Source organism: Rhinopithecus roxellana, chromosome 6 (assembly GCF_007565055.1).
Source record: "Rhinopithecus roxellana isolate Shanxi Qingling chromosome 6, ASM756505v1, whole genome shotgun sequence".
NCBI classification, from domain to species: domain Eukaryota; kingdom Metazoa; phylum Chordata; class Mammalia; order Primates; family Cercopithecidae; genus Rhinopithecus; species Rhinopithecus roxellana.
Window position 1 is genome coordinate 30,511,746 of NC_044554.1, and position 27,782 is coordinate 30,539,527.

The window sequence follows — 27,782 nt, forward strand, 5'->3', positions numbered from 1 at the left end:
GTACACTGTACCCAATGTGTAGTCTTATATTCCTCACCCCCCTCCCACCCTTTCCCCTGAGTCCCCAAAGTCCATTGTATCATTATGCCTTTGCACCCTCATAGTTTAGCTCCCACTTATAAGTGAGAACATATGCTGTTTGGTTTTTCCATTCCTGAGTTACTTCACTTAGAATAATGATCCTTAGGCCAGGCGTGGTGGCTCATGCCTGTAATCCCAGCACTGTGGGAGGCCGAGGTGGGTGGATCACTTGAGGTCAGCAGTTGGAGACCAGCCTGGCCAACGTGGTGAAACCCATCTCTACTAAAAATACAAAAATTAGCTGGGTGTGCTGGCAGGCGCCTATAATTCCAGCTACTTGGGAGGCTGAGGCAGGAGAATTGCTTAAACCGGGAGGCGGATGTTGTAGTGAGCTGAGATTGCGCCCACTCCAGTCTGGGCAACAGAGCGAGGCTCAATCTCAAAAAAAGAAGAAGAAGGAGAAGGAGAAGGAGAAGGAGAAGGAGAAGAAGAAGAAAAGGAATAATGGTCCCTAATTCCATCCAGGTTGTTGTGAATGTCATTATTTCATTCCTTTTTATGGCTGATTAGTATTCCATGGGATACATATATCACAATTTCTTTATCAAATCATTGATGGGCATTTGGTTTGGTTCCATATTTATGCAACTGGGAATTGTGCTGTTATAAACGTGTGTGTACAAGTATCTTTTTCACATAGTGACTTCTTTTCTTCTGCCAATAACTACCATCAAATGGTAGTTCTGTAAAGTGTCTTGAATTTTTCTTGATCAGCCATGAACACCTGTGTCTATGGAGTGAGTGAGGGATTTGAATGACTGATGAGGTTTCTTAGTTTAAGAATGCTCTCTCCTGTTGGTACAGTGAAGTACAGGTTCTTTAACAAATGACTTATTTTCTGGTGCCTGAGAAGGTCAGCGTATTTCCAGTTTTATGACTTCTTTTTTCCTGTGGGATCCATAATTTCCACTGCTTGACTTTCTCTTTTCACTCCAACAGATGCCTCCTCTTCCAAATTCTCACTCAAAGTGGTGCCTTCCTAATGCTGCCTCCTGAATCCTGCACACTCTCCAGTACCTTTCTTCCTTTTGATTCTTCTTCTTTTTTTTTTTTTTTTTTTTTGAGATAGAGTCTCACTCTGTTGCCCAGGCTAGAGTACAGTGGCATGATCTCAGCTTATTGCAGCCTCTGCCTCCCAGGTTCAAGCGATTTTTGGCCAATTTTTGTATTTTTAGTGGGGATGGGGTTTCACCATATTGGCCAGGCTGGTCTCGAACTCCTGGCCTCCCAAAGTGCTGGGATTACAGGCATGAGCCACTGAGCCTGGCCTCCTTTTGATTCTTTAGTAGCCAGATCAGCCCGATCTCAGAGCTCTTCTGAAACTTCCCCCACCCTGAGCAAGACCCTTTCATTCTGGGTGTGATGTTTTATCTGTGTTCTGCCACCACTAGGAACCTGACTTCCCTCTTCTCATTTCTGTGTGTTCTCATCTGACTCTGCTTCAGTGTGGGCTCTGGGGTTGGGTCTGCTGGTGTTGTATCTTTATTTCCTCTCTTGCATGTAAATTGACATTTGTAGTGTTCTCTTTGTGATGATGTGGACATGCCTTTTTGGATAGTTTCATTTGCTTTTCTTGTTGATCTTTATGCCTTTTGGAGAATAAATGGAGAATTTCAGACTTAAGAAGTAGCCATTATCCTATAGGAATCTACAAAGGATGGCTCTTTTAGAAATATATTACTTTTCTAACTGTGGCTGGTAGAGAGACATGTAATTGAGTTCACATACTTATTTTGTATCCAACAGCCTTGATAAATGTTAAAATTAATACAACAGTTTATCTTTAGATTATTTTGGGAATTTTTAGGCAGACAATTACATCAGCAGTGAATAAAGGCAGTTTTGTTTTTTTTTTCCAATTCCTAAAACTCTTGTTTCTTTCTCTTGCCTTACTGCCCTGACCAGGAATTTTGGTACAATTGTGAATAGAAATGTTGATAGCAGGAATCCTTGACTTTTATTTTTTATTTTTTGAGATGAAGTCTTATTCTGTTGCCTAGACTGAAGTGCAGTGGCATGATCTTGGCTCACTGTAACCTCTACCTCCTGGGTTCAAGCAGTTCTCATGTTTCAGCCTCCCGAGTAGCTGGGATTACAGAGATGCACCACCACGCCTGGCTAGTTTTTGTATTTTTAGTAGAGATGGGGTTTCACTATGTTGGCTAGGCTGGTCTCAAACTCCTGATGTCAAGTGATCCACCTGGGTTGGCCTCCCAGAGTGGCTAGGTTTACAGGTCTGAGCCACCGCGACCCACCCTTAACTTATTATTATCAATCTTAGAGATAATGCCTTCAACATTTTAGTATTAAATATAATGGTTGCTGTAGATGCCCTTTATCTTATTTTCACATTTTAAAAAAAGAATTTAATGGCGAATGAATACTGAATTTTATGAAGCTTTTTCTGTAAAAACTGAGAAAAATCATATAATTTTAATCTCAGTCAGATAAACTGACAAAGAGAGATTCATACACATTTTTCAATGCTAAACCACTCTAGCATTCTAGAGATAAACTCAATTTGGGCCGGGTGCTGTGACTCACGTCTGTAATCCCAGTGCTTTGGCGGGCTGGGCAGGAGGATCGCTTGAGGACAGGAGTTTGAGACCAGTTTGGGTAACATAATGAGACCCTGTCTCTACAAAAAATAAAAAAGTCAGCTGAGCATGGGAGTGTGTGCCTGGAGTCGCAGCTACTCAGGAGACTGAGGTGGGAGGATTACTTGAGCCCAGGAGTTCAAGACGATAGTGAGCTATGATTGCAACACTGCACTCTAGCCTGGGCAATAGAGCAAGACCCTGTTTCTAAAACAAAACAAAACAAAAACCCCACAAAAAACAAACAAAAAATATGTTCTCTAACCATGTTGCAATAAAATTAAAAACTAATAACAAATAACAAGTGGGTTGTTTAAAAAGGCCTATCTGAGGTGGCTCATGCCTGTAATCCCAGCACTTTGGGAGGCCGAGGCAGGCGAATTGCTTGAGACCAGGAGTTCGAGACCAGCATGAGAAACATGGTGAGACCCTGTCTCTACAAAAAATACAAAAATTTAGATGGGTGTGGTGGTGCATGCCTGAAGTCTCAGCTACTTGGGAGGCTGAGGTGGGAGTATGGCTTGAGCCCGGGAGGTGGAGGCTGCAGTGAGCCGAGATTGTGCCACTGCACTTTAGCCTGGGCAACAGAGTGAGACTCTGTCTCAAAAAAAAAAAAAAAAAAAAAGTAAAAAGCTCACCTATTTGGAAAATAAATAACATGCTACTAAAGAATCATAAATTTTAAAAGGATTTAAAAATCATAAAAATACAAAATATGTAGAACTAAGCAATAATGAAAACACTTTCTTTTAAAATTGGTGGGAAGTCACCAAAACAGTATTTAGAGAAAAACTGTTCACTCAAAATAAATTAGGCAACAAGAAAGGTTAAATCAAATGAACTCAAAGAATGATCTTAAAGAAGTCAATAAAATGGAGAAAGCAGAAAAATAAAGACGAATCAAGCCAAAACCTGGTCCTTTGAAAGATTAATAAGATAGAACCCTGGCAAAACAGATCAAGAAAACACACACAAAAAGATGAATATAGGCAAAATAAAAAATTGAAATGGGGAAATGAATATAGGTGCTTAACAGATTTTTATCTTAATGAGTACTAAGAACAACAAAACACTGAGAATTTGAAAACCTCATTGACAGTAATAAATTCCCAGTATTGCCCTTATATCCTGGCAAGAGGGGCCCCTACTCTGGGCTTAATTTATTTCATTTCATTTTTTATTTTTGTTTTTTGAGACTGAGTTTTGCTCTGTCGCCCAGGCTGCAGTACAATAGCATGATCTCGGCTCTCTGCAACCTCTGCCTCCGTGGTTCAAGTGATTCTCTTGCCTCAGCCTCCCAAGTAGCTGCAATTACAGGCACCTGCCACCATGGCTAGCAAATTTTTTGTATTTTTAGTAGAGATAGGGTTTCACCATGTTGGCCAGGCTGGTCTCGAACTCCTGATCTCACGTTATCTGCCCACCTTGGCCTCCCAAATTGCTGGGATTACAGGCGTGAGCCACTGCGCCCAGCTCTGGGCCTATTTTAGAGGCTCAACTCTGACCCTCCTCTGATTCTACCCATCCCCAAATGGCCAAAGGTACCCAGAGACAAGAGGATATGCCCACTGGAGCCTGTTATCCTACCACAAAACTGTGGGGCAGGGGCTGTGAAGTTCTCTAAGCAGCTCTGAGTTCATTTCCAGGGATCGAGGAGGCTCTTTCCTGCACGCAGCCTGTCCTCCCAAAGTGGCCGAGGGGTGGCTGTTCATGGGAGTGTAGATGGAGTTTGGACGCGTAAGCTGCGTGTCTATAGACACACACAGGAGATCCCTGAGGTGCAGGGCAGAGCTGGAGATGGGAAGAGTCGTGCTGCAGGTCAAGGGCCAGCTCTCCACAGCCACCCACATTCCAGGGTGGACTTTAAGAAATCTGAGAATTCTAGGCTGAGGGCGGTGGCTCACATCTGTAATCCCAGCACTTTGGGAGGCCAAGGCGGGTGGATCACGAGGTCAGGAATTCAAGACCAGCCTGACCAACATGGTGAAACCCTGTCTCTACTAAAAATACAAAAATTAGCAGGGTGTGGTGGTGCACACCTGTAATTCCAGCTACTTGAGAGGCTGGAGGCAGGAGAATTGCTTGAACCCGGGAAGTGGAGGTTGCAGTGGGCCGAGACTGAGCCATTGCACTCCAATCTGGACGATAGAGAGAGACTCTGTCTCAAAAAAAAACAAAAAACAAAAAACAAAAAAACCCTCTAAATTTGGCCTCTCAGCAGTTTTGGAGGCCAAGATGGGCAGATCACTGGAGATCAGGAGTTCAAGACCAGCCTGGCCAACATGGTGAGAATTCTAAATTTGAACCTGGCCTTCCAGGTTGTTATAAAAGCATTTTTGTCAAGGTAGGAGGATAGAAGATGTTTAACAGTTTATTCACCTGACTTCAAACTTTTTAATATTTAGACATATTGCTCAGGGGTTTCATTTGTGTTCTTGTCTCAGGCCCTATAATGTTTGAGGTAGACCCGTTTAAGATTTCAGATTTACAGGAATTAACACTATGATATTAGGTACTAAGCTGTGGGAGCAGTTTGCCACAATTTAGAAAGTAGATCATTCTGCATCTGGCTCAATAATTTCATTCCTGGCCGGGGGTGGTGGCTCACACCTGTAATCCCAGCACTTTGGGAGGCCTAGGTGGGTAGATCACTTGAGGTCAGGAGTTCGAGACCAGCCTGGCCAATACGGTGAAACCCATCTCTACTAAAAATACAAAAATTAGCCGGGCATGGTGGTGGGTGCCTGTAATCCCAGCTAATTGGGAGGCTGAGGCAAGAGAATCACTTGAACCTCGGAGACAGAGGCTGCAGTGAGCCAAGATCATGCCATTGCACTCCAGCTTGGGCAACAAGAGCAAGACACTGTCTCAAAAAAAAAAATTTAAAAATTAAATAAATAAATAAATAAATAATTTCATTCCTGGATATATTCTCTCTCTCTCTCTCTATATATATAAAATGCACCTATATCTCTATAATAAGTGAACCTATATTTTCTCTCTCTCTCTGTGTATACATATATATATATATCTGTGTGTGTGTATATATGTATGTATGTGTGTATATGTGTATATATATATATACACAGAGAGAGAGAGAGAGAAAATAGGCTCACTTATTTGCAGAGTGCCAGTTCTGCTATAAGAAGAACTTGCACCAGAATGTTGTAAATTAACTTTATTATGCAACACAACATCAAGTTTAGCTGATGTTTGTTTCATAGTAAGATTTTCTTGATTAAGGAAGCAGGGCATTGATTTACTAGAAACAAACAGTTCTCAGACCATATTTTGAGTAGCACTGTCCCAGGGAAAGTTTTGCTTAAGTGCCAGAGTTGTCATGTACCAGGATGTTTCTGTTAGTATTGTTTATAATCTAATTGTTGGCAATTGTGGCAACAATCTGGGAGCAAGCTAAGTGTCCATCAACAAAGGAACAGAAAACCAGACTGTGGGATGTTTATAGAATGGCACACAAATCAGCAACGAAATTGAGGGAACTGAACATTTCAATACGGATGCGTTTCATAAGCCTCATATAAAGGGTGGGGGCAGGAGAGGAGGAAGGCAGATTGCAAAATAATCCGTGTACAATACAAAGCTGAAAACACGCAAAAATACACTGTGTTGTTTAAGAATGCATATATAAGTAGAGTATAAGAAATGCAAGGGAAGGGAATGGCACACAATGAATTCAGAATAATGGTTACTTTTTGGGAAGGGAGATTGGGAAGGACGAGGCTAGTATGCCGGATAGTAGCATGAAGATCTTGTTATGTTATTTGATGACTTTTGTCTAAAAAATATTTTTGGGCCGGGTGCAGTGGCTCACACCTGTAATCCCAGCACTTTGGGAGGCCAAGGTGGGTGGATCACCTGAGGTCAGGAGTTTGAGACCAGCCTGGCCATTATGGTAAAACCCCATCACTATTAAAAATACAAAAACTAGCCAGGCATGGTGGCAGGTGCCTGTAATCCCAGCTACTCGGGAGGCTGGAGCAGGAGAATTACTTGAACCTGGGAGTCATAGGTTGCAGTGAGCCGAGATCATGCCATTGCCCTCTAGCCTGGGTGACAGAGTGAAACTCCATCTCAAAAAAATAAATAAAAATATTTAAATACATTTTGAAAATATTTTAATTATAATTTTTGGTTACATATATACATATATGTATGTATTATATGCATATATGTGTGTGTGTATATATATGTATCCAAATGAGTTAAAAACTTGGGTCCACACAAAATATCCACACAGATGTTGGTAGCTGTTGTATTCATAATTGGCTCAAACTTGGAAGCATCCAAGATGTCCTCCAGTAGGTAAATGAAAAAATAAACTGTGGTACACCCAGACAATGGAATATTATTCAGCACTAAAAGGACATGGGCTATCAAGTCATGGAAAGGCCTGAAGGAAGCTTAAGTGTGTATTGCCAAGTGAAAGAGGCCAATCTGAAAAGGCCACAGATTGTAGGATTCCAACTATATGACATTCTGGAAAGGACAAAACTATGGAGACAGTAAAAAGATCAGTGGTTCCCAGCCGGGCGCAGTGGCTCAGGCCTGTAATCCCAGCACTTTGGGAGGCCAAGGCAGGCAGATCACGAGGTCAGGAGATCAAGACCATGTCTAATGTGGTGAAACCCTGTCTCTCTTAAAAATACAAAAAATTAGCCAGGCATGGTGGCGGGCGCCTATAGTCTCAGCTATTCAGGGGGCTGAGGCAGGAGAATGGCGTGAGCCCGGGAGGCGGAGCTTGCAGTGAGCCGAGATCGCGTCACTGCACTCCAGCCTGGGTGACAGAGCGAGACTCCACCTCAAAAAAAAAAAAAAAAAAAGATCAGTGGTTGCCAAGGAGTAGAGTGGGGGAGGAAGGGAGTGGGAAAGGAGGGAGGGAGGAACAGATGGAACACAGAGGATTTTTAGGGCAGTTGACATGGTTTGGTTGTGTCCCCACCCAAATCTCAAATTGAATTATACTACCATAATCCCCAAGTGTTGTGGGAGGAGCCCGGTGGGAGATAATTGAATCATGGGGTCGGTTTCCCCATACTGTTCTCATGCTAGTGAGTTAGTCTCACGAGATCTGGGGGTTTTATCAGGGGTTTCTGCTTTTGCAACTTTCTCATTTGCCTGCTGCCATCCATATAAGACGTGACTTGCTCCTCCTTGCCTTCTGCCATGATTATGAGGCTTCCCTAGCCATGTGGAACTGTAAGTCCAATTAAACTTCTTTCTTTTGTAAATTGCCCAGTCTCGGGTATCAGCAGTGTGAGAACAGACTAATACAGCAGTGAATGAGACTGTAACGGAAGATGCATGACCTTATGTATGTGTCCAAACCCACTGTAATCTAAACTATGGACTTCGGGTGATAATATGTCAATGTTGTTTCATCAGTTGTAAAAAATCTACTACTCTGGTGGGGGAGGTTGATAGGGAGAGAGGTTGTGCATGTCTGAGGGCAAGAGGTATCAGAAATCTCTATTTTCTGCTCAGTTTTACTGTGAACCTAAAATAGCTCTAAAAATATAAAGTTTATTATATAAAAAATATTTTTAAGTCCACGTTTCTGTGAAGACAGTTCTTTTTTTAAACTCAAACTCTGCATCAACTGCAGAATAGAGATTATAACTGGAATGTTTAATGTTAACCTAAAATCTATTTGAAAAAAATTTTAATTGCACACAACCTGTCGTAATTTTGTAGTTACTAATTTTCTTGCCAGTATTCTCAGTAATCTGTGATCATGATTAAACATTGGTTAATGTGATAAATTTAATGGTTACGACCTGGGTAAGCCACAGCATCCTCTCATAAAATGAAGTCCAATCAGCTTTAAGGTCAAGGTAAAATAGGGATAGCTTAGGTTAAAAGAAGCAAGCAGGCCGGGCACAGTGGCTCATGCCTGTAATCCCAGCACTTTGGGAGGCCAAGGCAGGAGGATTGCCCAAGTCCAGGAGTTTGAGACCAGCCTAGGCAACACAGCAAGACCCTGTCTCTAAATATATAATATATATATTTCATATATATAAAATAATACATATATATATGTATATATATATATATGAGACAATTAGCTGGGCTTGGTGGTGTGCACCTGCAGTCTCAGCTACTCAGGAGGCTGAAGCAGGAGGATCGATCGCTTGAACCCAGGAGGTCAAGGTGCAGTGAGACATGAATGTGCCACTGCACCCCAGCCTGTCTCAAAAAATACAAAACAAATAAACAAACAAACAAAAGAAAACCTGACCTGGTGAATATTCAGAAACTATTAAGTGAAAAGTTGGTGCTCACTCTTAGGTGGTCAGGGCTTTCTGCTTAAGAGTCCCTAATGATTCCCAGGACCAAGCATGCTCAGATGGGGATGCTGTCTTGTGGCTCACTGTTATCTCATGTAAGCAGGAGTGGCTGGGAGTGCAGGCTGCAAGCTGCACTTGCTGCTGGGTTCCTGAACCATAACATTAACACAGACATTGTCCTTCTTTTGAATAGAAGACAAATGATCCACAGTGGTACCATGCCAAACCTCACTCTGTAAGGATATATTGGACTGAAATATATTGAACATATTCCCAAATTCAAATATATTGAATTTCATCATATTTTCCCCAAACCATTTGGTTTCACATTTCCCTAAACCATTCGGTCAGATTATATCTCCCTACAAACTGTCACCCTCCTTCTGCCAAGCAAATGAAATGATAACTGTTCTGCATTTTACTCGGGTGTCATCTTAGTACCCTTACTGGTAAGTTGGTATTATCTTTCCTCTTACTTCTTGCATTAGGCTGTTCTTTGCATTGCTGTAAATACCTAAGGCTGGGTAATTTATAAAGAAAAGAGGTTGGCCGGGCATGGTGGCTCACGCCTGTAATCCCAGCGCTTTGGGAAGCCGAGGCGGGCAGATCACGAGGTCAGGAGATTGAGACCATCTTGGCTAACATGGTGAAACCCCATCTCTACTAAAAAATACAAAAAATTAGCCTGGCGTGGTGGCGGGCACCTGTAGTCCCAGCTACTTGAGAGGCTGAGGCAGGAGAATGGCATGAACCCAGGAGGCGGAGCTTGCAGCAAGCTGAATCGTGCCACTGCACTCCAGCCTGGGTGACAGAGCGAAGACTGCCTCAAAAAAAAAAAAAAGAAAAGAAAAGAAAAGAGGTGTAATTGACTCATGGTTCTGCAGGCTGTACAGGAAGCATGGCATCTGCCTGGCTTCTGGGGAGGCCTCCAGGAGCTTTCACTCATGGCGGAAAGCAAAGTAGGAGCAGGCACATCAAACAGCAAGAGTGAGAGCAAGAAAGCAAGAGAAGATGCCACACACTGAAACAACCCAATCTCATGAGAACTCACTTACTATCGGCAGGACAGCACCAAGGGGATGGCGCTAAACCATTCATGACCAGTCCACCCCCATGATCCAATCACCTCTCATCAGGCCCCCTGTCCAACCCTGGGGATCATATTCCAACATGACACTGAGCAGGGCAAATATTCAACCATGTCACTTCTTTTCCAGCAGGCATCTCTCTGCGCTCTGACCCTCTCCTGTCAATCCCAGCTGGGAGTCTCCATTTTTACAGTCCCCTCTAAACAGGCTCTTTCCCCCAACCCAGGTTTCATGCTCAGCCTTTCCTAAATGCATTCAACACCTAGTCAGAGGAAAAGCATTTTAACTTCAAACTAACATTTAAAATAAAAAACAACTTTAAAGCATGTTTTTATGAAGGCAATATAGATTCTCTAAAGAAATTCAGGGCAGTTGCGGTGGCTCACGCCTGTAATCCCAGCACTTTGGGAGGCCGAGGCAAGCAGATCTTTTGAGGTCAGGAGTTTGAGATCAGCCCGGCCAACATGGTGAAACCCTGACTCTACTAAAAAGACAAAAAATTAGCCGGGAGTGGTGGCAGGTGCCTGTAATTCCCGCTACTTGGGAGGTTAAGACAGGAGAATCACTTGAATCCGGGAGGCGGAGGTTGCAGTGAGCCAAGATGAGCCATTGCACTCCAGCCTGGGTAACAAGAGCAAGATTCCATCTCAAAATAAATAAATAAATAACAAAAATAAAGAAATTCAGAACATTCTGAGCTCTGGAAAAATAATATGTAACCCATAGTGCCATCCATAGACAACCACTTTGAGACTTTGCTGTATCTTACAGTGTTCTGATTAGATTTAAATCATATCAGTCAGGCATGTTGGTTCATGCCTGTAATCCCAGTACTTTGGGAGGTGAGGTGGGCAGATCACTTGAGGTCAGGAGTTTAAGACCAGCCTAGGCCGGGCGCGGTGGCTCAAGCCTGTAATCCCAGCACTTTGGGAGGCCGAGACGGGCGGATCACGAGGTCAGGAGATTGAGACCATCCTGGCTAACCCGGTGAAACCCCGTCTCTACTAAAAAATATAAAAAACTAGCTGAGCGAGGTGGCAGGCGCTTGTAGTCCCAGCTACTCGGGAGGCTGAGGCAGGAGAATGGCGTAAACCTGGGAGGCGGAGCTTGCAGTGAGCTGAGATCTGGCCACTGCACTCCAGCCTGGGCGACAGAGCGAGACTCCGTCTCAAAAAAAAAAAAAAAAAAAAAAGACCAGCCTGGTAAACATGATGAAACCCTGTCTCTACTAAAAAAACACAAATTACCAGAGCATGGTGGTGGGTGCCTGTAATCCCAGCTGCCTGGGAGGGTGAGGCAGGAGAATCATTAGAACTCAGGAGGTGGAGATTGTAGTGAGCTGAGATCATGCCATTGCACTTCAGCCTGGGTTACAAGAGCGAAACTCCGTCTCAAAAAAAAAAAAAAAAAAAGATTTAAATCATATCTACCCGGCTGGGCACAGTGGCTCCCACATGAAATCCCAGCACTTTGGGAGGTTGAGGCGGGCAGGTCACCTGAGATCAGGAGTTTGAGACCAGCCTGGCCAACATGGTGAAACTCTGTCTGTACTAAAAATACAAAAATTAGCTGGCCATGGTGGCGTGCATCTGTAATGCCAGCTACTTGGGAGGCTGAGACAGGAGAATCACTTGAACCCAGTTGGCAGAGGTTGCAGTGAGCCGAGATCACACCACTGTACTCCAGCCTGGGCAACAGAGCTGGACTCCATCTCAAAAAAAAAAAAAAAAAAATCCTATCTACCCTTTATGCTCCACTCATCCACTTGTGGTGTCCTTTAGAAGGAACGTTTAGGCAGTGATAATCTTTTCTCACCTTCTTTTAAGCACATCTACGTCATTGATTATCATTTATATTCATCATTCAGAGACTAATTGTATTGGTTCACATCAAAGTGCTCCTGGCTGAGGAGGTATTTTCTTCTTTTTACTCTTCTAATGCTAAATGGGCTTTCCCTGACCTGAGCTGTCCGCAGCTGACCTTAGCAGCAGGCAGACACGACCCCTTTGCTGACCCTGCAGTTCATGCAGCTGTTCTCAGGGAAAGGTCACGAAATCCTGTCTGCCCTTGAGTGACCAGCCAGAAGATACTCTGAGCCTGTGGCATGTGTCAGTTTGGGGCACTGTGCCACAATGAGGGTGTGGGCAAATGGGAAGAAGCCAGGAACTGCAACATGGGAGAAAACAAATTAGGGCTGGAGAGCTAGGTGGGGACACCTGTGGCTGGTCCCCATCAAACTGAACACCCAAAGCTGGAGATAAATACAAAGTGGGAGCTCATACTTTAACCAAAAATGCCTGCCTAGTGGGAGGCAGGGGCTTGGGCGTCAGGAGTTGTCAAAGATCAAAGACAGGCAAAGAGTTAAAGATCCAGGTCTTGCTGGGCATGGTGGTACTTTAGGAGGCTGAAGTGGGAGGATCATTTGAGGACAGGAGTTTGAGACCAGCCTGGGCAACATGACAAGACCCTATTTCTACAAAAAATAAAAAAAATTAGCCAAACGTGAAGGCACATGGCTGTAGTCCTAGCCACTCGGGAGGCTGCTCTGGGAGGATCACTTGAAGCCAGGAGGTTTATGCTGCAGCAAGCTATGATATTACGCTGCACTCCAGCCTGGGTGACAGAGCAAGATACTATCTCTAAAACAACAACAACAACAACAAGTCCTGGTCTTTAAAGCGAGAGAAGAGGCAAGAATCTAGGCAAGGAGAAGGGAACAGGTGCAAAGCTTATGCCAAAGGGCAACCAAGATAGAGGCTTCCTGTGCACCCATCTCCAGGGCAAGACATAGTCTGAGAACAAGCCTATTCCTTCTACCATCCTGTGTGAAAATAAACAGTTTTTACGTTGCGATTTTTCAAGTCAACATGACTCAGGCTAAACACAAGAATACTCAATGGAGTGTTTTGTAAGGATTCTTTTCCCTAAGAAGATTCCAGGCCTCCTTTGGGGCAGTGAATTAATCGCTGTGTCTCTCTTTACTTAAATGTCCGTAACACATACTAGAGAGTCAAAAACAGTCGTGGATGGAGTGAATGAATTCTCAAGAGACACTGACTAAAAGAGCAGTTGATTCATCTTAGAATCATTAACTTACCTGATGTCTTCCCGTGGCATATGACAAGTTCAATTGACCTGGACCACCCCTAAAGTGGACCCAAACACTGACTACCCTCCCACTCAGGCGAAGGTCACTCCGGCGCCGTGCCCCACTGGGCAGAAGGGCTCCACATTCCCATTCGGGGCCTGGAAGTCCCCAGGGACACTCTTCAAGTCTGAGGCTTTGAACTTCCACTTGCATTTTGGCAAAGGTGATTACCTTTTCCTGGATGCTGTCAAGGAGAGCGACACGTCACCACCAATATCTAAGATCAAGTTGCATGGATCCCCAGGGCCAGCAGGAGGATTCCGACATGGGCTGGGCGCCTCTCTCCTGACCACTCGATTGGTATCACCGCAAGAAAGGTCACAGCGAAGTCGAAAATGCCTGAGGCAAACTGGGGTGAAAGAGGGACCACCAGGCAGTGTGACAGGCAGCCGCTTCTGCCAGCTCATTATTCCCACCTGCTCCTGTCGTCGCATAGTAGAATCCTAATGCGAGTTTACGGAAAGTTAGCTGGAGCTTGTCCTCCATGTAATTCAGATCACGTTGCCTGCAGCTCTTAGGTACTCAAATAAACAGAAGGACTAATATTACTACTGAAAATGTAATTAAGGGCATTCATTGTAAAGTAATAATGATTACCTCACCCTCACCATATGGCCAGAACTGATTAACACCTAGAAGAAATGATCTAAAACCTCTACAATCAGAATGAATGTCTCAGGTCATAATGAGAAACATTTTGTGTGTGGGGAGTTGGGGGTGAGGGAAGAAAAAGTGGTTGGGAGTTTACTAAACCAAGAGGCACAAACAAAATAGGATAACATCCTGAAAAATCTCATTCAGATTAGACAAGTTGTGTTTTTAGTGTAGAACCCATATCACACATGCAAAAATATTATAAGATTTACACATTGGAATTGTCACTTAATTGGATGATTTTTTTCTCCATTGTTTCTTTTCTAATGATGAGGAATTGATGGAGGAGTCTCCATCGAGGCTGGCAGTTTCTTAAAACCACCAGGGAAGGGCTTAGCCCCCTGATTGAAAATCTTTGTATCGTAAATTACTGGTTAAAATGCTGTTTGTTGTCAGGAGTATCATGGAGTGTGATTTAATCTCTTTAGATTAAAGTGGTAGAAATGTTAGCATTTCTGGGTAGTACCAAACAGGTTAGCATTACAAACGATGCCTAGAAAGATACGGACCCATTTGGAAGCCAGGGTTGCTGTAAAAGCCAGTTTGCAGGTGCACCGTGGGGGGTGACAGGATGCCCAGGGCTGTTCTTGATTAGTGTATGTGCCCTAGGGCCATATGGTGAAGCATAAGGAAGCAGAATTTGGGATATTTTCCCACCAGAATCCTTAAGGTTACTCTGTGTACTGCTGGGGAAAGCTTAATGGGCTCAACACCACCCTTGAGGGAAGGCAACAGTGGAATCTCTTTTTTCTGCAAATACTTCCTTGGGTGGTGGATCATGATTCCCTGAGGCAGGATTTCCTGCCGCAGAGCTGGAGGGGCTGGTAGGGCTTGTGGGCCTGGTGGGGTTGGAGGGGCTGGTGAGGCTGGACGAGCTGGTAGGGCTGGTGAGTCTAGAGGCGCTGGAGTCCCAAGAACTTGGCCTGGAATCTTGAACCTGCAGCCATACATTCGGACCCTAGCTTTGCCTTTTTACTTCTCTGTCTTTGACCACTAGAGAAATAAACAAACCTCATAACATTATTTCCTCGACTGCCTCTTAAAAGTCAAAATCTTAAGTTAGGGACACCTCACATTTTGGTCAAGACCAGTGGACCTAGGTAAGAGTAAATCAGAGAATTCCCAAGGTGGAAGAAATTATTCCTAGACAACAGATCCCCTGGATTTGGGCTGAGGAGTGAGACAGCTGGTCACCCTGGGGGTGAACAGAGCCAAACGCGTATGCCTCATTGTTGTTTTAATAACCCAAGTTGGATTCAGGGAGTACCTGTGCAATTCTGTGATTAGCACATCTGCAGTGGATTTCCCCATGTTGTAGCTGAGAGGCGGGCTGCTGAGACGACCCCTTAGGGAAAAGTGGAAAACTCTGCCTCTAGAACGGAGACCTGGCTTTCTCTTCCACTGCTCGATCTGAGCTCAGGGATTCTGTGCCCCTCTCTCTCCGGACAGTTTTTACACCAGATGATCTTCTAATTGCTGTGAATGCAGCCTAATCAGCAAGTCCCTATCTGGGGACATTATCAATTTCAAACCTTGGTCAGTCACGAAGCCCCACTGGAGGACTTCATCCTGAAATCCATGAACAAAGAAAGAGATCCCGCAACGCTGTCACCTAAAATGCCTTAAAATGCCAGTGCTGCGACAGATGGCCCTGCTTGGTGTAAGTGACAATGCCCTCAGCAGGCCATTGATTCTGTTTGTGAAATTTAAATATCTGAACAATGACTGATGGTGCTAGAGAGACGTGTAACTTTAACACCCCCCCGCCCCGACTCCAACCCCCACCAGGTTTCAGCATATCTCAGTAGTCCTAGTAAAAATAGGTCAGTAAACAGCCTTATTTATGGCGAATGCTTGGGGTTCCTAGGTCATTGAGCCATGAACACTCAGGGAACTGAGGTGTGGCTGGGGATGGGGGTTGGAAATAACTCTTTAAGCAGAAAACAGTGTACTCCACGTGCACAGAATACAGAAGGAACTGAGTTGGCAGCGATCGGGACAGTTCATGGGAGGAACTCAGAGCAAAATCAATGCTTTCTCTCTGTGAGAAAGTTTTCAATGTTTTTCCCTTTAAGAAAAGTGAAAACTGTAGTTTAATTTTAAGGAATGCGATCGTTATAAAAACCTGGACTCTTTCAAATTACAAAGTTTTGTTTATGAAAGTAAGAGTTTGAGATTTTCCTTTAAGATAGAATGGGGAAAACCAGGATTATATTAAGCCTTGTTTATCAACAGTTCATAACAATGTGTGTTTCTGCATGCTTTTCCCTTACTCTGAAATAGGTTTTACTTTGCTTAAATTAGTAATTAGTAAATATTAATGCTTTATTGGTTTAATAATACATTAAAAGCAGTTTATTTTCACAGAAAAAGCCCAATTATTTGGTATTGTAAGACACAAAAGAGAAATGCCATAATTCCCACTGGGGGCTGTGGATACTGGACCCCATAACCAGGTGCCAGAGTTCACGTGGTGTTCAAAATCCAAATTATAAGCATAGTGCCAAGGACTCTCAGGATGGCTTCTGCAAATCTAAGCCTTCAGAAAAGGGATGGAACAACAGAATGAGTGTCATCATGGCTTGGATGGTTGGAGGTGCTTTGGGCATGAAGAGCCTCTAACTGTGACACAGTTGGAGGCTTCCAACATCAGCTCTAAGTATATGCACAAAGTCAGAGTCTCATAGCTGAGCTATTAAAAATAAAATCAACACCAAGATATACTTGAGAGTGACTCTTTTTATCACTTCCTTTTCACATGCCTTTGATCTCTGTCTTGTGTGAAAGTCTACTATAAAAATGTGTATCGTCACTATGTCTATACTGATGAATTTAAAGGGTCTAGAAAATAATTTCAGAAACAAGGTTTTGGCAAACCCACCAGGCATTAGCACCTGACTTAGAAACACCCATGTGCAAATGCAAAGCTCCAAAAGCGACTTTTGACCCTTTCCTTCTGTGTTGATTGTTGTATGGACGGCAGTGGCAAGGTGGAAAGGCACATGGGCTCTGCAACATTAGGGTTAAAACCCTCCGTGGGATGAGACTGCCCCAAGCAGCCCAGTGTCTATTCTGGGCTCTGGTCTGTAGGCCTCCTGGGGGCTGACAACAGCTGCCTTCAGGCTCTCAGGGTGGGGTCCTTCAAGGAGCAACTGAACAGCTGCTGCTCTCCATCTTTCTCTGCCCATCCTGGGAGAGCCTCTTCCCCTCCCCCTGTCCCTTCCATTCTGGCTAAGAGACCATTTTCCTAATGGCGGGCTTCCCGCTTCCTCCTTCAGCATTGGATGCATCTGTCTCTGCCAGAGCAGTAACAGCCCCTGCCTGGAATATTTGTATTGTAATTTAAAAAACTGATATCTGCTGTTTCTCGAGCTCTCTGATGCTAAGTGCTTCAGATGAATTATCCCTCCAAACCACCTCACACTCACAATTCCAGATCAATAAGTTATGGGTTGATCTTACAGTTACTGGACAGGGGTCCAGATCCAGACCCCGAGAGAGGGTTCTTGGATCTCGTGCAAGAAAGAATTCAGGGCCAGTTCATAAAGTGAAAGCAAGTTTATTAAGTAAAGGAATAAAAGAATGGCTACTCCACAGACAGAGCAGCCTCGAAGGCTGCTAGTTGCCCATCCTCGTGGTTATTTCTTGATTACATGCTAAACCAGGGGAGAATTATTCGTGCCTCCCCCTTTGAGATCATATAGGGTAACTTCCTGACGTTGCCATGGCATTTGTAAACTGTCATGGCACTGGTGGGAGCGTAGCAGTAAGGATGACCAGAGGTTACTCTCATGACCATCTGGGTTTAGCGGGCTTCTTTCCTGCAACCTGTTTGATCAGCAAGGTCTTTATGACCTGTATCTTGTGCCGACCTCCTATCTCATCCTGTGACTTAGAATGTCTTAACTGTTTGGGAATGCAGCCCAGTGGGTCTCAGCCTCATTTTACCCAGCTCCTATTCAAGATGGAGTTGCTCTGGTTCAAACGCCTCTGATGGCTTCTTTTTCATGTAGCTCTTTACACGAGATATAGAGAAGTCTCCAGGACTATAGGAAAGACACACAAGCCCAGCCTTCATCTGGAGAAAAGGAACTGGGTTTGGCCAGGCTAAACCCCACGTGGCCTGAAGTCTTGGTGTCCCATTCATGATGTTATTCCGGAATGAATAAGCCAGATGCTGGGAAGTCTGATACGTGCTGAACTACTGTGTTTTGATGTGAATGTCTTGTTGAAATCCTATGGCCAGAGGGCACTGTTGGCAGGAATTGGGAATTTTTCCCAGAGGGAGTGGATATTCCCACCATCCAAGATCTTGAGGAGATCAAATAATCCAAGGACAGGGAATGAGGCCTGGGGAAGTGGCCCTTGGCCTGGGAGAGGGCATGGAGAAACTGCCCTTTCTCCGGGCCTCATGGGCGAGTAGAGACCCTGTTGAATGGTCAGTGCCTTACAGATTCTGAAAGCAGTCCTATCTAGAATTCAATTTGAAAGAATTTCTGTATTGCAATTCTTTCCTATTATTCTCAAGAGTAGTGGACATTTGTTTTTGCCCTCCTGATATTCAACTCACCCTTTTTTGGTACTAGCATCTTCAATTTTCCTGGGGAAGATTGGATTCCCCACTCGTCCCATGGGTTTCAGCCAGGGCTGGCCCCATCCCATGGCTTCGTGGGTGCACAAGTGATGCGGAGCTGGCCAATGAGAGTACTGTGCACCGCTGGCCATGGTGACTGGTTCATGGCTGAGCATGTGACCCCAACTGGGCCAATCAGAGCCAGGCTTAGGTCTTGCTAGGACTATCAGGGAGAGTCATCCTCTTACCTCTGGAAGGAATAAGCCTAGAGCTTCCGGGGACAACCACTTGGAGGATAAAGTACACAGAGCAAAACAGAGCCAAGAAAGAGCTTGAATCCTGAAGACATGCATCCATGACCTCAGACTGAAGACCGGAGCCTCTGAATCCAGCCATGCCCAAACTAAGAACATGCCTGTACTTTTTCAGCTTTGTGAACCAAAGAACTCTCTCTTTTTGGCTGAAGTCGGTTTTGATTGGAGTTTCTGTCATTTTCTTCTAAAGATATCTTATTAAATATATAAGCCATGTCTCATCGGTCACCGTGGGAAGTTCAGGAAGGGTCCTTGCCCATGCTTGACTAAAGCGCACTGTGTGAGAACAGCAGCAGCTTAAGAAGCTGATGCAGACCCTACAGGAAGTCATCTTCATGGGGGAAGTGGACAGCGGCAGTCCGAGGCCTCATCCTACCAAAGGCTGCAAGCTTCCCCCCGGACAGATGTGTGGAACATGTCATTGTATTTGTAGATCCTCAGAAATACCTGGGAAAGGCATCCAGTCAAGAGGCTCTGGATGTCATAATAATTTGGGCATTAAAAGCTAATGTTTATACCCATGTTCACATCAGCATTATCGACAACAACCAAAAGGTAGAAGCAATGCAAGTGTTCACACACAGATGAATAAATAGACAAAATGTGTTCTATCCATACAATGGGATATTGTTCAGCTTTAAAAATGAAGGAAATTCTACCACATGCTGTGACATGGATGAATTTTTAGGACGTTATGCTAAATGAAATAAGCCAACCACAAAAAAAAAACCCCACAAAATATTTCATGATTGTACTTATAAGAGGTATGTAGAGTAGTCAAATTCAGAAAGTAGAACAGTGGTTACCAGGGGCTGGTGGAAGAGGGAAATGAGGAATTCTTGTTTAATGGGTACAGAGTTTCAGTTTTGCAAGAGTTCTGAAGATGGATGTTGGTGATGTTTGCACAACAATGTGGTTCTACTGAAAACGATTGCACTGCACACATGAAAATGAGAAAGATGGTACATTTTGTATATGTACATTTTACGGCAGTTTTTTTTTTAAAGCGAATGTTATCTCATTCTCATTGTATTTCAGGCAGTGAGGCCAGTCAACACTTGGATTACACAGCTAAATGTTTTACATTGTGCCAGGGAGGAACAGACAGAGTTGACTGGGGTGAGAAGGCTGAAAATAGGTTCTAGGTTTCTTCAAGGAGTTTCAGATTGGAGACAGGTCCTGAATCAGTAACAAATATTATAGCAACAGTCCATAAATTTAATTTAGGCTACCTCCAAGATCTAGAAGTTAATTCTTTTCTTTCTTTCTTCCCTCCCTCCCTTCCTTCCTATTCTCCTTTCCTTCCTTCCTTCCTTCCTTCCTTCCTTCCTTCCTTCCTTCCTTCCTTCCTTCCTTCCTTCCTTCCTTCCTTCCTTCCTTCCTTCCTTCCTTCCTTCCCTCCCTCCCTCCCTCCCTCCCTCCCTCTCTCTCTCTCTCTCTCTCTCTTTCTTTTTCTTTCTTTCTTTTGACAGGGTGTCTCTCTGTTGCCCAGATTGGAGTGTGGTCATGCCATATCATAGCTCACTGCTACTTCAACCTCCTAGGCTCAAGCAATCCTCCCACCTCAGCCTCCTGAGTAGCTAGAATTGCAGGCATATGCCACTACACCTGGCTTTTTTTTTTTTTTTTTTGTAGAGATAGGGTCTCACTCTTTTGCCCAGGCTGGTCTGAAACTCCTGGGCTCAAGTGATCCTCCTGCCTTGGCCTCCCAAAGTGCTGAAATTACAGTTGTAAGCCACTGTACCCAGTCCTTTCTGAGAAAATATAACACACTTAGAGGTGAGATCTAGCCATGTGGGAGCTACAGTCTTCGTTTTTGTTTTTGATTCCTCCACTGTGAGTCTGGATCACCTGTGGAATGATCACAGTAGAGAGGCAGAGGAACTGGTGAGCCCCTGTGTCGTGGTGGGGTAGGTAAGAGTGCCTCAGGAGTAATGAGATCCTTGCTGTAGGGAAAAATGTAGGGAAAGATCTGGGGTTCTTGGTGTTCCTTTCGTCCTTTATTTCTTCCCTTCCTTGCTCCAGGCACCTTTTATCCTCTGCATAAAAATTGCATTAAAAATAATTTTCAGCCTTTAATCCCAGCACTTTGGGAGGCTAAGGTGGGTGGATCACTTGAGGTCAGGAGTTTGGGACCAGCCCGGCCAACGCGGCAAAACCCTGTCTCTACTAAAAATACAAAAATTAGCTGGGCGTGGTGACGCTCACCTGTAGTCCCAGCTCTCTGGGAGGCTGAGGCAGGAGAATCGCTTGAACCCAGGAGGCGAAGGTTACAGTGAGCTAAGATCCAGCCACTGCACTCCAGCCTGGGTGACCAGAGCAAGCCTCTGTCTCAAAATAATCAATGAAGCCGGGCGCGGTGGCTCACGCCTGTAATCCCAGCACTTTGGAAGGCCGAGGCAGGTGGATCACGAGGTCAGGAGATCTAGACCATCCTGACTAACATGGTGAAACTCTGTCTCTACTAAAAATACAAAAAATTAGCCAGGCACGGTGGTGCGCACCTGTAGTCCCAGCTACTTGGGAGGCCGAGGCAGGAGAATGGTGTGAACCCGGGAGGCAGACGTTGTAGTGAGCTGAGATCGTGCCACTGCACTCCAACCCGCCTGGGTGACAGAGTGAGACTCCATCTTAAAATAAAATAAAATAAAATAAAAATAATTTTCAAATGCTTCCCTTTGAAGTACAGAGGCCTGAAGTGGATACGCCCTGCTGACCTTGAACACAAGAGGCAGCAGCATGCCAGGACCCGCGTGAAGAGGCCTTTCTCGCAGGGTGAAAATCACGCTGACCAGCCTGAGCCCCAGCGGCTTCAGCAAGATGAACTTAGTACTGTGGAGAGAAGAGTGATGGAGAAGGAAAGAGGAAGGGAGATAAGGCCTCAGGGACTTCCAGGTGCCTATCTCAGGAAGGCAGGCTTTCCATATGCTCGAAATATTCCTAGCAGGACCTGTAACGATTGTATTTTGTACCATTCTCCAATTGGGTTAGTAACTGTGTGTGTTCCATGTGTGACTGTGTACTCTTTCAGGTGGTATGAGGCATCATGGCAGAATGACGTGTATATATTTTATTCCTCTTCATTAAAACAGTTCGTTAAAACAGTGATTCATTGGGTGATGGGCGTACCAAAGTCTCACAAATCACCCCTAAAGAACTTAATCATGTAACCAAGCACCGCCTGGTCCCCAATAATCTTTGGAAATAAAAGATTAAAAAATAAATTAAAAAAATTTAAAAACCAAAATTCATCTCAAAAAAAAAAAAAAAAAAGAACAGTGATTAAAAATGGTCAGGCTGGATGCAATGGCTCACGCCTGTAATCCCAGCACTTTGGGAGGCTGAGGCAGGTGGATCACGAGGTCAAGAGATCAAGATCATCCTGGCCAACATGGTGAAACCCCGTCTCTACTAAAATACAAAAAAATCAGCCGGGCGTGGTGGTGGGCACCTGTAGTCCCAGCTACTCAGGAGGCTGAGGCAGGAAAATTGCTCGAACCTGGGAGGCAGAGGGTGCAGTGAGCTGAGATCACACCACTGTACTCCTGCCTGGCAACAGAGGAAGACTCCATCTCAAAAAAAAGGTGGTCAATGAGATGAAGAAAAAGATAGAAAAGCAAGGGGGTGGAATAGGGACTGATGAAGGAGTTCATTTTCTGCCGGTATGCACCAGACTGCATTTCAGGAGGTTACACCATAAGGTTTCATCCACAAGATGAAGTGAAACCCAGGGACTTTAAAAAGTCCACATTTTAACACATAGGTCATTTAGGGGAAAGGAATTGAGTTTCAAGAAATTGAAACTTACGGGATTGCTTAAAACCTTGTTGATGGAAGTAAAGCTAGAAACACTCCATTGACTTGTCAAATCAATGATGTCCATTCAGTGGGTTTCATCTCAATAGTTTCTGTGGAGCATTTTGTTAAACATTCTGAGGAGCGATGCCCCCAATGATCTGGAAATTCTTTGATTCTGAATTTTCAATCAATTAACCTCCTTAAAATCATTTCCCCAGGAAGATATTTTTTAAAAAGTAGAGAGATGATGTGATGTTTAAAGCTGAGTGTCAACTTGACTGGATTGAGGGATACAAAGTATTGATCCTGGGTGTGTCTGTGAGGGTGTTACCAGAAAAGATTAATATTTGAGTCAGTGGGCTGGGAAAGGCAGACCTTAATCTGGTTGCATAATCTAATCAGTTTCCAGCTAATATAAAGCAGGCAGAAAAACGTGAAAAGGAGAGACTGGCCCAGCTTCTCAGCCCACATGTTTCTCCCATGCTGATGCTTCCTGCCCTCGAACACCAGACTCCAAGTTCTTCAGTTTTGGGACTCGGACTGTCTCTCCTTCCTCCTCAGCTTGCAGAAAGCCTATTGTGGGACCTTGTCATCCTGTAAGTTAATAATAAACTCCTATATATATATGTATGTGTGTGTGTATATATATATATATATAGCCTATTAGTTGTATCCTATTAGTTCTGTCCTTTTAAGAGAATCCTGACTAATACAGATGATGAAGAAATAGTTCACATTTTAAGGTGTGTTTATTTGTTATTATTTTAGCTTATTTTATTTTTAGAGATGGGATCTCACTCTATCACCCACGCTGGAGTGCAGTGGCAGAATCATAGCTCACTGCAGTCTCCAAACTCCCGGGCTCCAGCAATGCTCACGCCTCAGCCTCCTGGGTAGCTAGGACTACGGGCGTGTGCCACCATACTTGGCTAAATGTTTGGCAGTCTTAATGGTTTTATTTAAACATAAATAACGTGTGCACATGAGCTGTGTATTCATTTTGTTTGCTGCACAGCCTGGCATTGGGGTTGGTGACTCCGAGGGCAGCTGGGCCGCTCTTTCCGTATGGCTTTGCAGTACTTGGGGGAAACACTGTGAGCCGTCTCCGCACAGGGAGATTTGTTGCACATCAGCGGCACTTCCAGCTCCTTGACATTGTGGACCAGGAACTTCCAGAAGCCACTGGGCGACATGTGCTTTGTTATTTTTGTTCCCATAGCCAGTGTTGGGCATCAATATCTGGCCCTTGAATCTTCTCCAAACCCTGTTGTCAATACTTCTGGGTTTCCACCAGTTACACTTAATTTTGACATATCGATCTGACTGGTGCCAGATGAACTTCTTGGTCCTCTTTTTGACAATCTTGGGCTTCATGAAGGGTCTGAGGTCAGCCATCGTGTCAAGTAGATGGTTGTCACCTCTGTGGGCAGCATGGAGGAAGAGAGACTGGCTAACTTTTTAATTTTTATTTTTGTAGAAATGGGGGGGTCTCACTATGTTGCCCAAGTTGGTTTTGAACTCCTGGCCTCAAGTGATCCTTCTACCTCACTCTCCCAAAGTGCTGGAATTACAGGTGTGAGTCACACTGCATTCAGTTTAGGTGTGTTTATATAGGTGTGGTAATAATCTGTAATCTTGAATTCTTTGAGTATTCTCTGGTATTTAGACAATCATTACAACATGTAAGCAAATTTGATCTACTAAATTTACTATTATGATTTATGAAAATCACTTAAAAGAGTGCGGAGTTTTTGCCTTCTGTGGCAGATGCTGGCATTGCTCTTGGATCCTTTTTCCATTTCAGACTTATTAATTCCAGTGATTTTCTCTCTGACACCCAGCAAGTACCTGCATATGGAGGGTAGTTACTTCTGAGTGGGCCCCAGAGAAAGAGAGGACTTAGCAGCAGGTCCAAGCTGTGGAACAAATGACCCTGCTACTGGGGCCATATAGCTCAGCAGATCCCACAATGCTAGAGGAATCCATGCTTGATAAAGACACTGTCTCTTGGCAAACCCCATTAAGAGCTTGTCAATGTAGACTCCAAAATTCTGAACAAGGCCATGCCACCTGGGGAGGAAAACTATACATCCTTGGAAAAAGCTCTTCTTATGCTGTTGGGCACTGGTGTGGTTTGGCTCTGTGTCCCCACCCAGATCTCACCTTGAATGGTGATCATCTGCCCCCACATGTTATGGGAGGAGCCTGGTGGGAGGTAATGGAATCATGGGGACGGGTTTTTCCCATGCTGTTCTCATGATGGTGAATAAGCCTCACGAGATCTGATGGTTTTATAAAGGGGAGTTTCCCGGCACAAAATCTCTTGCCTGCCTCATTGAAGACGTCCCTTCACTCTTCCTTCATCTTCCGCCATGATTGTGAGGCCTCCCCAGCCATGTGGAACTGTGAGTGCATTAAACCTCTTTCCTTTGTAAATTACCCAGTCTCAGGTCTGTCTTTATTAGCAGTGGGAAAACAAACTAATACACGAAGTATATTTTGACTATGGATATCAACCGACATATGACCAGAGTACCTATCACAAGTTGGCTGCTGTGGTGCTGTCAGGTCTACCAAGTCATAAAGTGGCGTGAGCACAGAGTGGTCTAGGATAAGGTGAAAGTGCTGCATCCAGGATGGAATCTGAGCATGGCTGGGGCAGAAGTAAGTTACACAAAGAGGTGGTCCAGACCCCATGTCATTCAGTGCTCTTGCATCCATTCTTCTCCCAAGCTTCTATCCGTGGCCCTGTGGGGTGCTCCCTGTTACCAACTGATGGAGGAAACAATCTGGGCCTGGTTTGTGGAAGGTTGGACTCCTACTGCAGGACTGCCTGACTCAGAAGTGGCCCTGAAGTTTGTGGTGAGCGCAAACCCTCTCCACAGAGCTTCTGCTTCATGTGGAGAAAAGTGCCCCAGGTAAGGATGCACTTGGCCTCCTGAGCAGTGGCTAAGCCTTGCCTGGTTTGTCAGAACCCTGGAAGAAGTGATCTGTGAAGGAGTTTGGGAAAGAGGCCTGCAGGTGGACCTGGGGAGTCACCCAGTGTGTGAGACTTTTGGTATCATCATCGAGGCCCAGCCAGGAACATCCACTTTAGAGGAGGCACGGGATAAGCAGATGGACAGCACGACTCACCTTGATGTCAGCCAGCTGCTATCCTTGGCCAGCCCAGTGTTCACACCATGGGTTGACCAGGGGAATAACTTTGGTGGGAGAGGTAGAGGTTGTGAATGTGCCTGACGGAATTGGATCACTAAGGCTAATTTGACTCCTACTCTGCCTGTCAGCAGCAGACACTAATACTGGGCTCCATGACATGGTACAACCTCTCTCTTTTTTTTTTTTTTTTTTTTTGAGATGGAGTCTCCTTTTGTTTCCCAGGCTGGAGTGCAGTGGCGTGATCTCGGCTCACTGCAACCTCCACCTTCTGGGTTCAGGCAATTCTGCCTCAGCCTCCCAAGTAGCTGGGATTACAGGTGCCCGCCACCACACCCGGCTAATTTTTGTATTTTTAGTAGAGACAGGGTTTCACCATATCAGCCAGGCTGGTCACAGATTCCTGACCTCAGGTGATCTGCCCACCTCAGTCTCCCAAAGTGCTGGGATTACAGGTGTGAGCCACCGAGCCGAGCCAACATGCTGCAATCTCTTGAGACCACTTAGGCAGTTGGTGGCAAGTCGATTATACTAGAGACTTTTCACCCTAGAAATATGTGGCATGATTTCTTTGTGATCAGAATTGGTATGGCTTCCGGATATGGGTTTAAATTTTCTGCCACTACTGTCTAAGGGCACACAAAATACCCAATTTATTGATAGGAGATCTTGCAAAACGCTACCTTACATGAAGGAGCTCACTTTATAGCTAAGTAGGTGCAACAGTGGACACATGACCAAGGGATCCACTGGCTACACCCCTTTCATGTCACAAGTCTTTCTCAGACTGCCTTTCTGCCATCAGCCAGTCTTCATCCTCCCATGCCCTGACCACCCAGCCAAGTCCATGTATATTCGTATCCTGTCCTTCGGGCACATTTCCCTTCATGCTGAGTGAAAGGTCTGCACACTGGAAGGCTTTTCCCTCGCCACCCCTTCTCAAGGTCACTTTTGAGTTGGGTTCTAGCACTGTGGCAGACCAGCTTTAGCTAAACCATCCTTGAGCCAGGTCCAGCTCTTGACCTGGAAGAATATTGGAGTGTCCTTTTAAAAGCATATCTTAGGGGGGCTGGTTAGTTCAGTTGGTTAGAGCATGGTGCTAATAAAAGCATATCTTTTGTCTTTTTTTTCTGAGACAGGGTCTCCCTCTGTTGTCTAGGCCTGAGTGCAGTGGTGTGGTTGTAGCTCAATGCAATTGTGAACTCCTGGGCTCAAGTGATCCTCCTGCCTCAGCCTCCTGAGAAGCTTGGACTACAGACACATGCCACTGAGCTGGTGAATTTTTTATTTTTTTCAAAAGTAGAGGCCAGGTACGGTGGCTCACGCCTGTAATCCCAGCACTTTGGGAGGCTGAGGCGGTGGATTGCCTGAGGTCAGGAGTTCGAGACCAGACTGGTCAACATAGTGAAACCCCATCTCTACTAAAAATACAAAAATAAGCCAGGCATGGTGACGGGCACCTGTAACCCCAGCTACTCGGGAGGCTGAGGCAGGAGAATCTCTTGAACTCGGGAGGTTGCAGTGAGCTGAGATTGTGCCATTGCACTCCAGCCTGGGTGACAAGAGTGAAACTCCATCTCAAAAAACAAAACAAAACAAAAATAGAACCCACTAGGGCACATCTTACTGCTCTGCACTTATAACTGTAAACAGACAATTATAGCAACTACAGTGTGACAAGGGGGTGACAACTAGGGGTGCAGACTTCTCAGAGATGACCCATCAGACAAATACTGGCCTAGAATGAGGGAAATTTAGAATGGAGAGTAGAGGAGAAAGAAGAAAATCAGTCACAGTCTGAGAACCAACCAGTAGAAACTTGTTCCACTCATCTTTCTGTTCAAAGCCTTGTCTTCTAGAAATTGTGACTAGCCACTGTCGCAGAGGATTACCTTGACAGGCACAAATGGATCTGGCAGGTGCAACGGGTGGGCAGTACTCTACCCATGGCCCTTGTGACCTTGTACCATTTTTGGGCACACTAGTTCCAGAGGGTTTTCTCTCCCAACAGTAAGGACCCACATCTCTTTGTTGGAGGGCTGCCCTCCAGCGGCCACAGCTGGAAATG

At 44.7% G+C, this 27,782-nt stretch overlaps 1 protein-coding gene and 1 pseudogene across 1 annotated transcript in view; both read right to left on the reverse strand.

Annotated features, from left to right (window-relative positions):
• Positions 1–13,733, reverse strand: part of C6H7orf33 (chromosome 6 C7orf33 homolog) — a 25,746-nt gene extending 12,013 nt beyond the window's left edge. The window contains exon 1 of the mRNA XM_010369181.1: positions 13,169–13,733. Coding sequence (XP_010367483.1) covers positions 13,169–13,372 — 204 coding nt within the window. The 5' untranslated portion in view covers positions 13,373–13,733. The remainder of the gene's footprint in view (positions 1–13,168) is intronic.
• On the reverse strand, positions 13,387–23,953 carry LOC104667020 (annotated as a pseudogene).
• Positions 23,954–27,782: the final 3,829 nt, after the last annotated feature.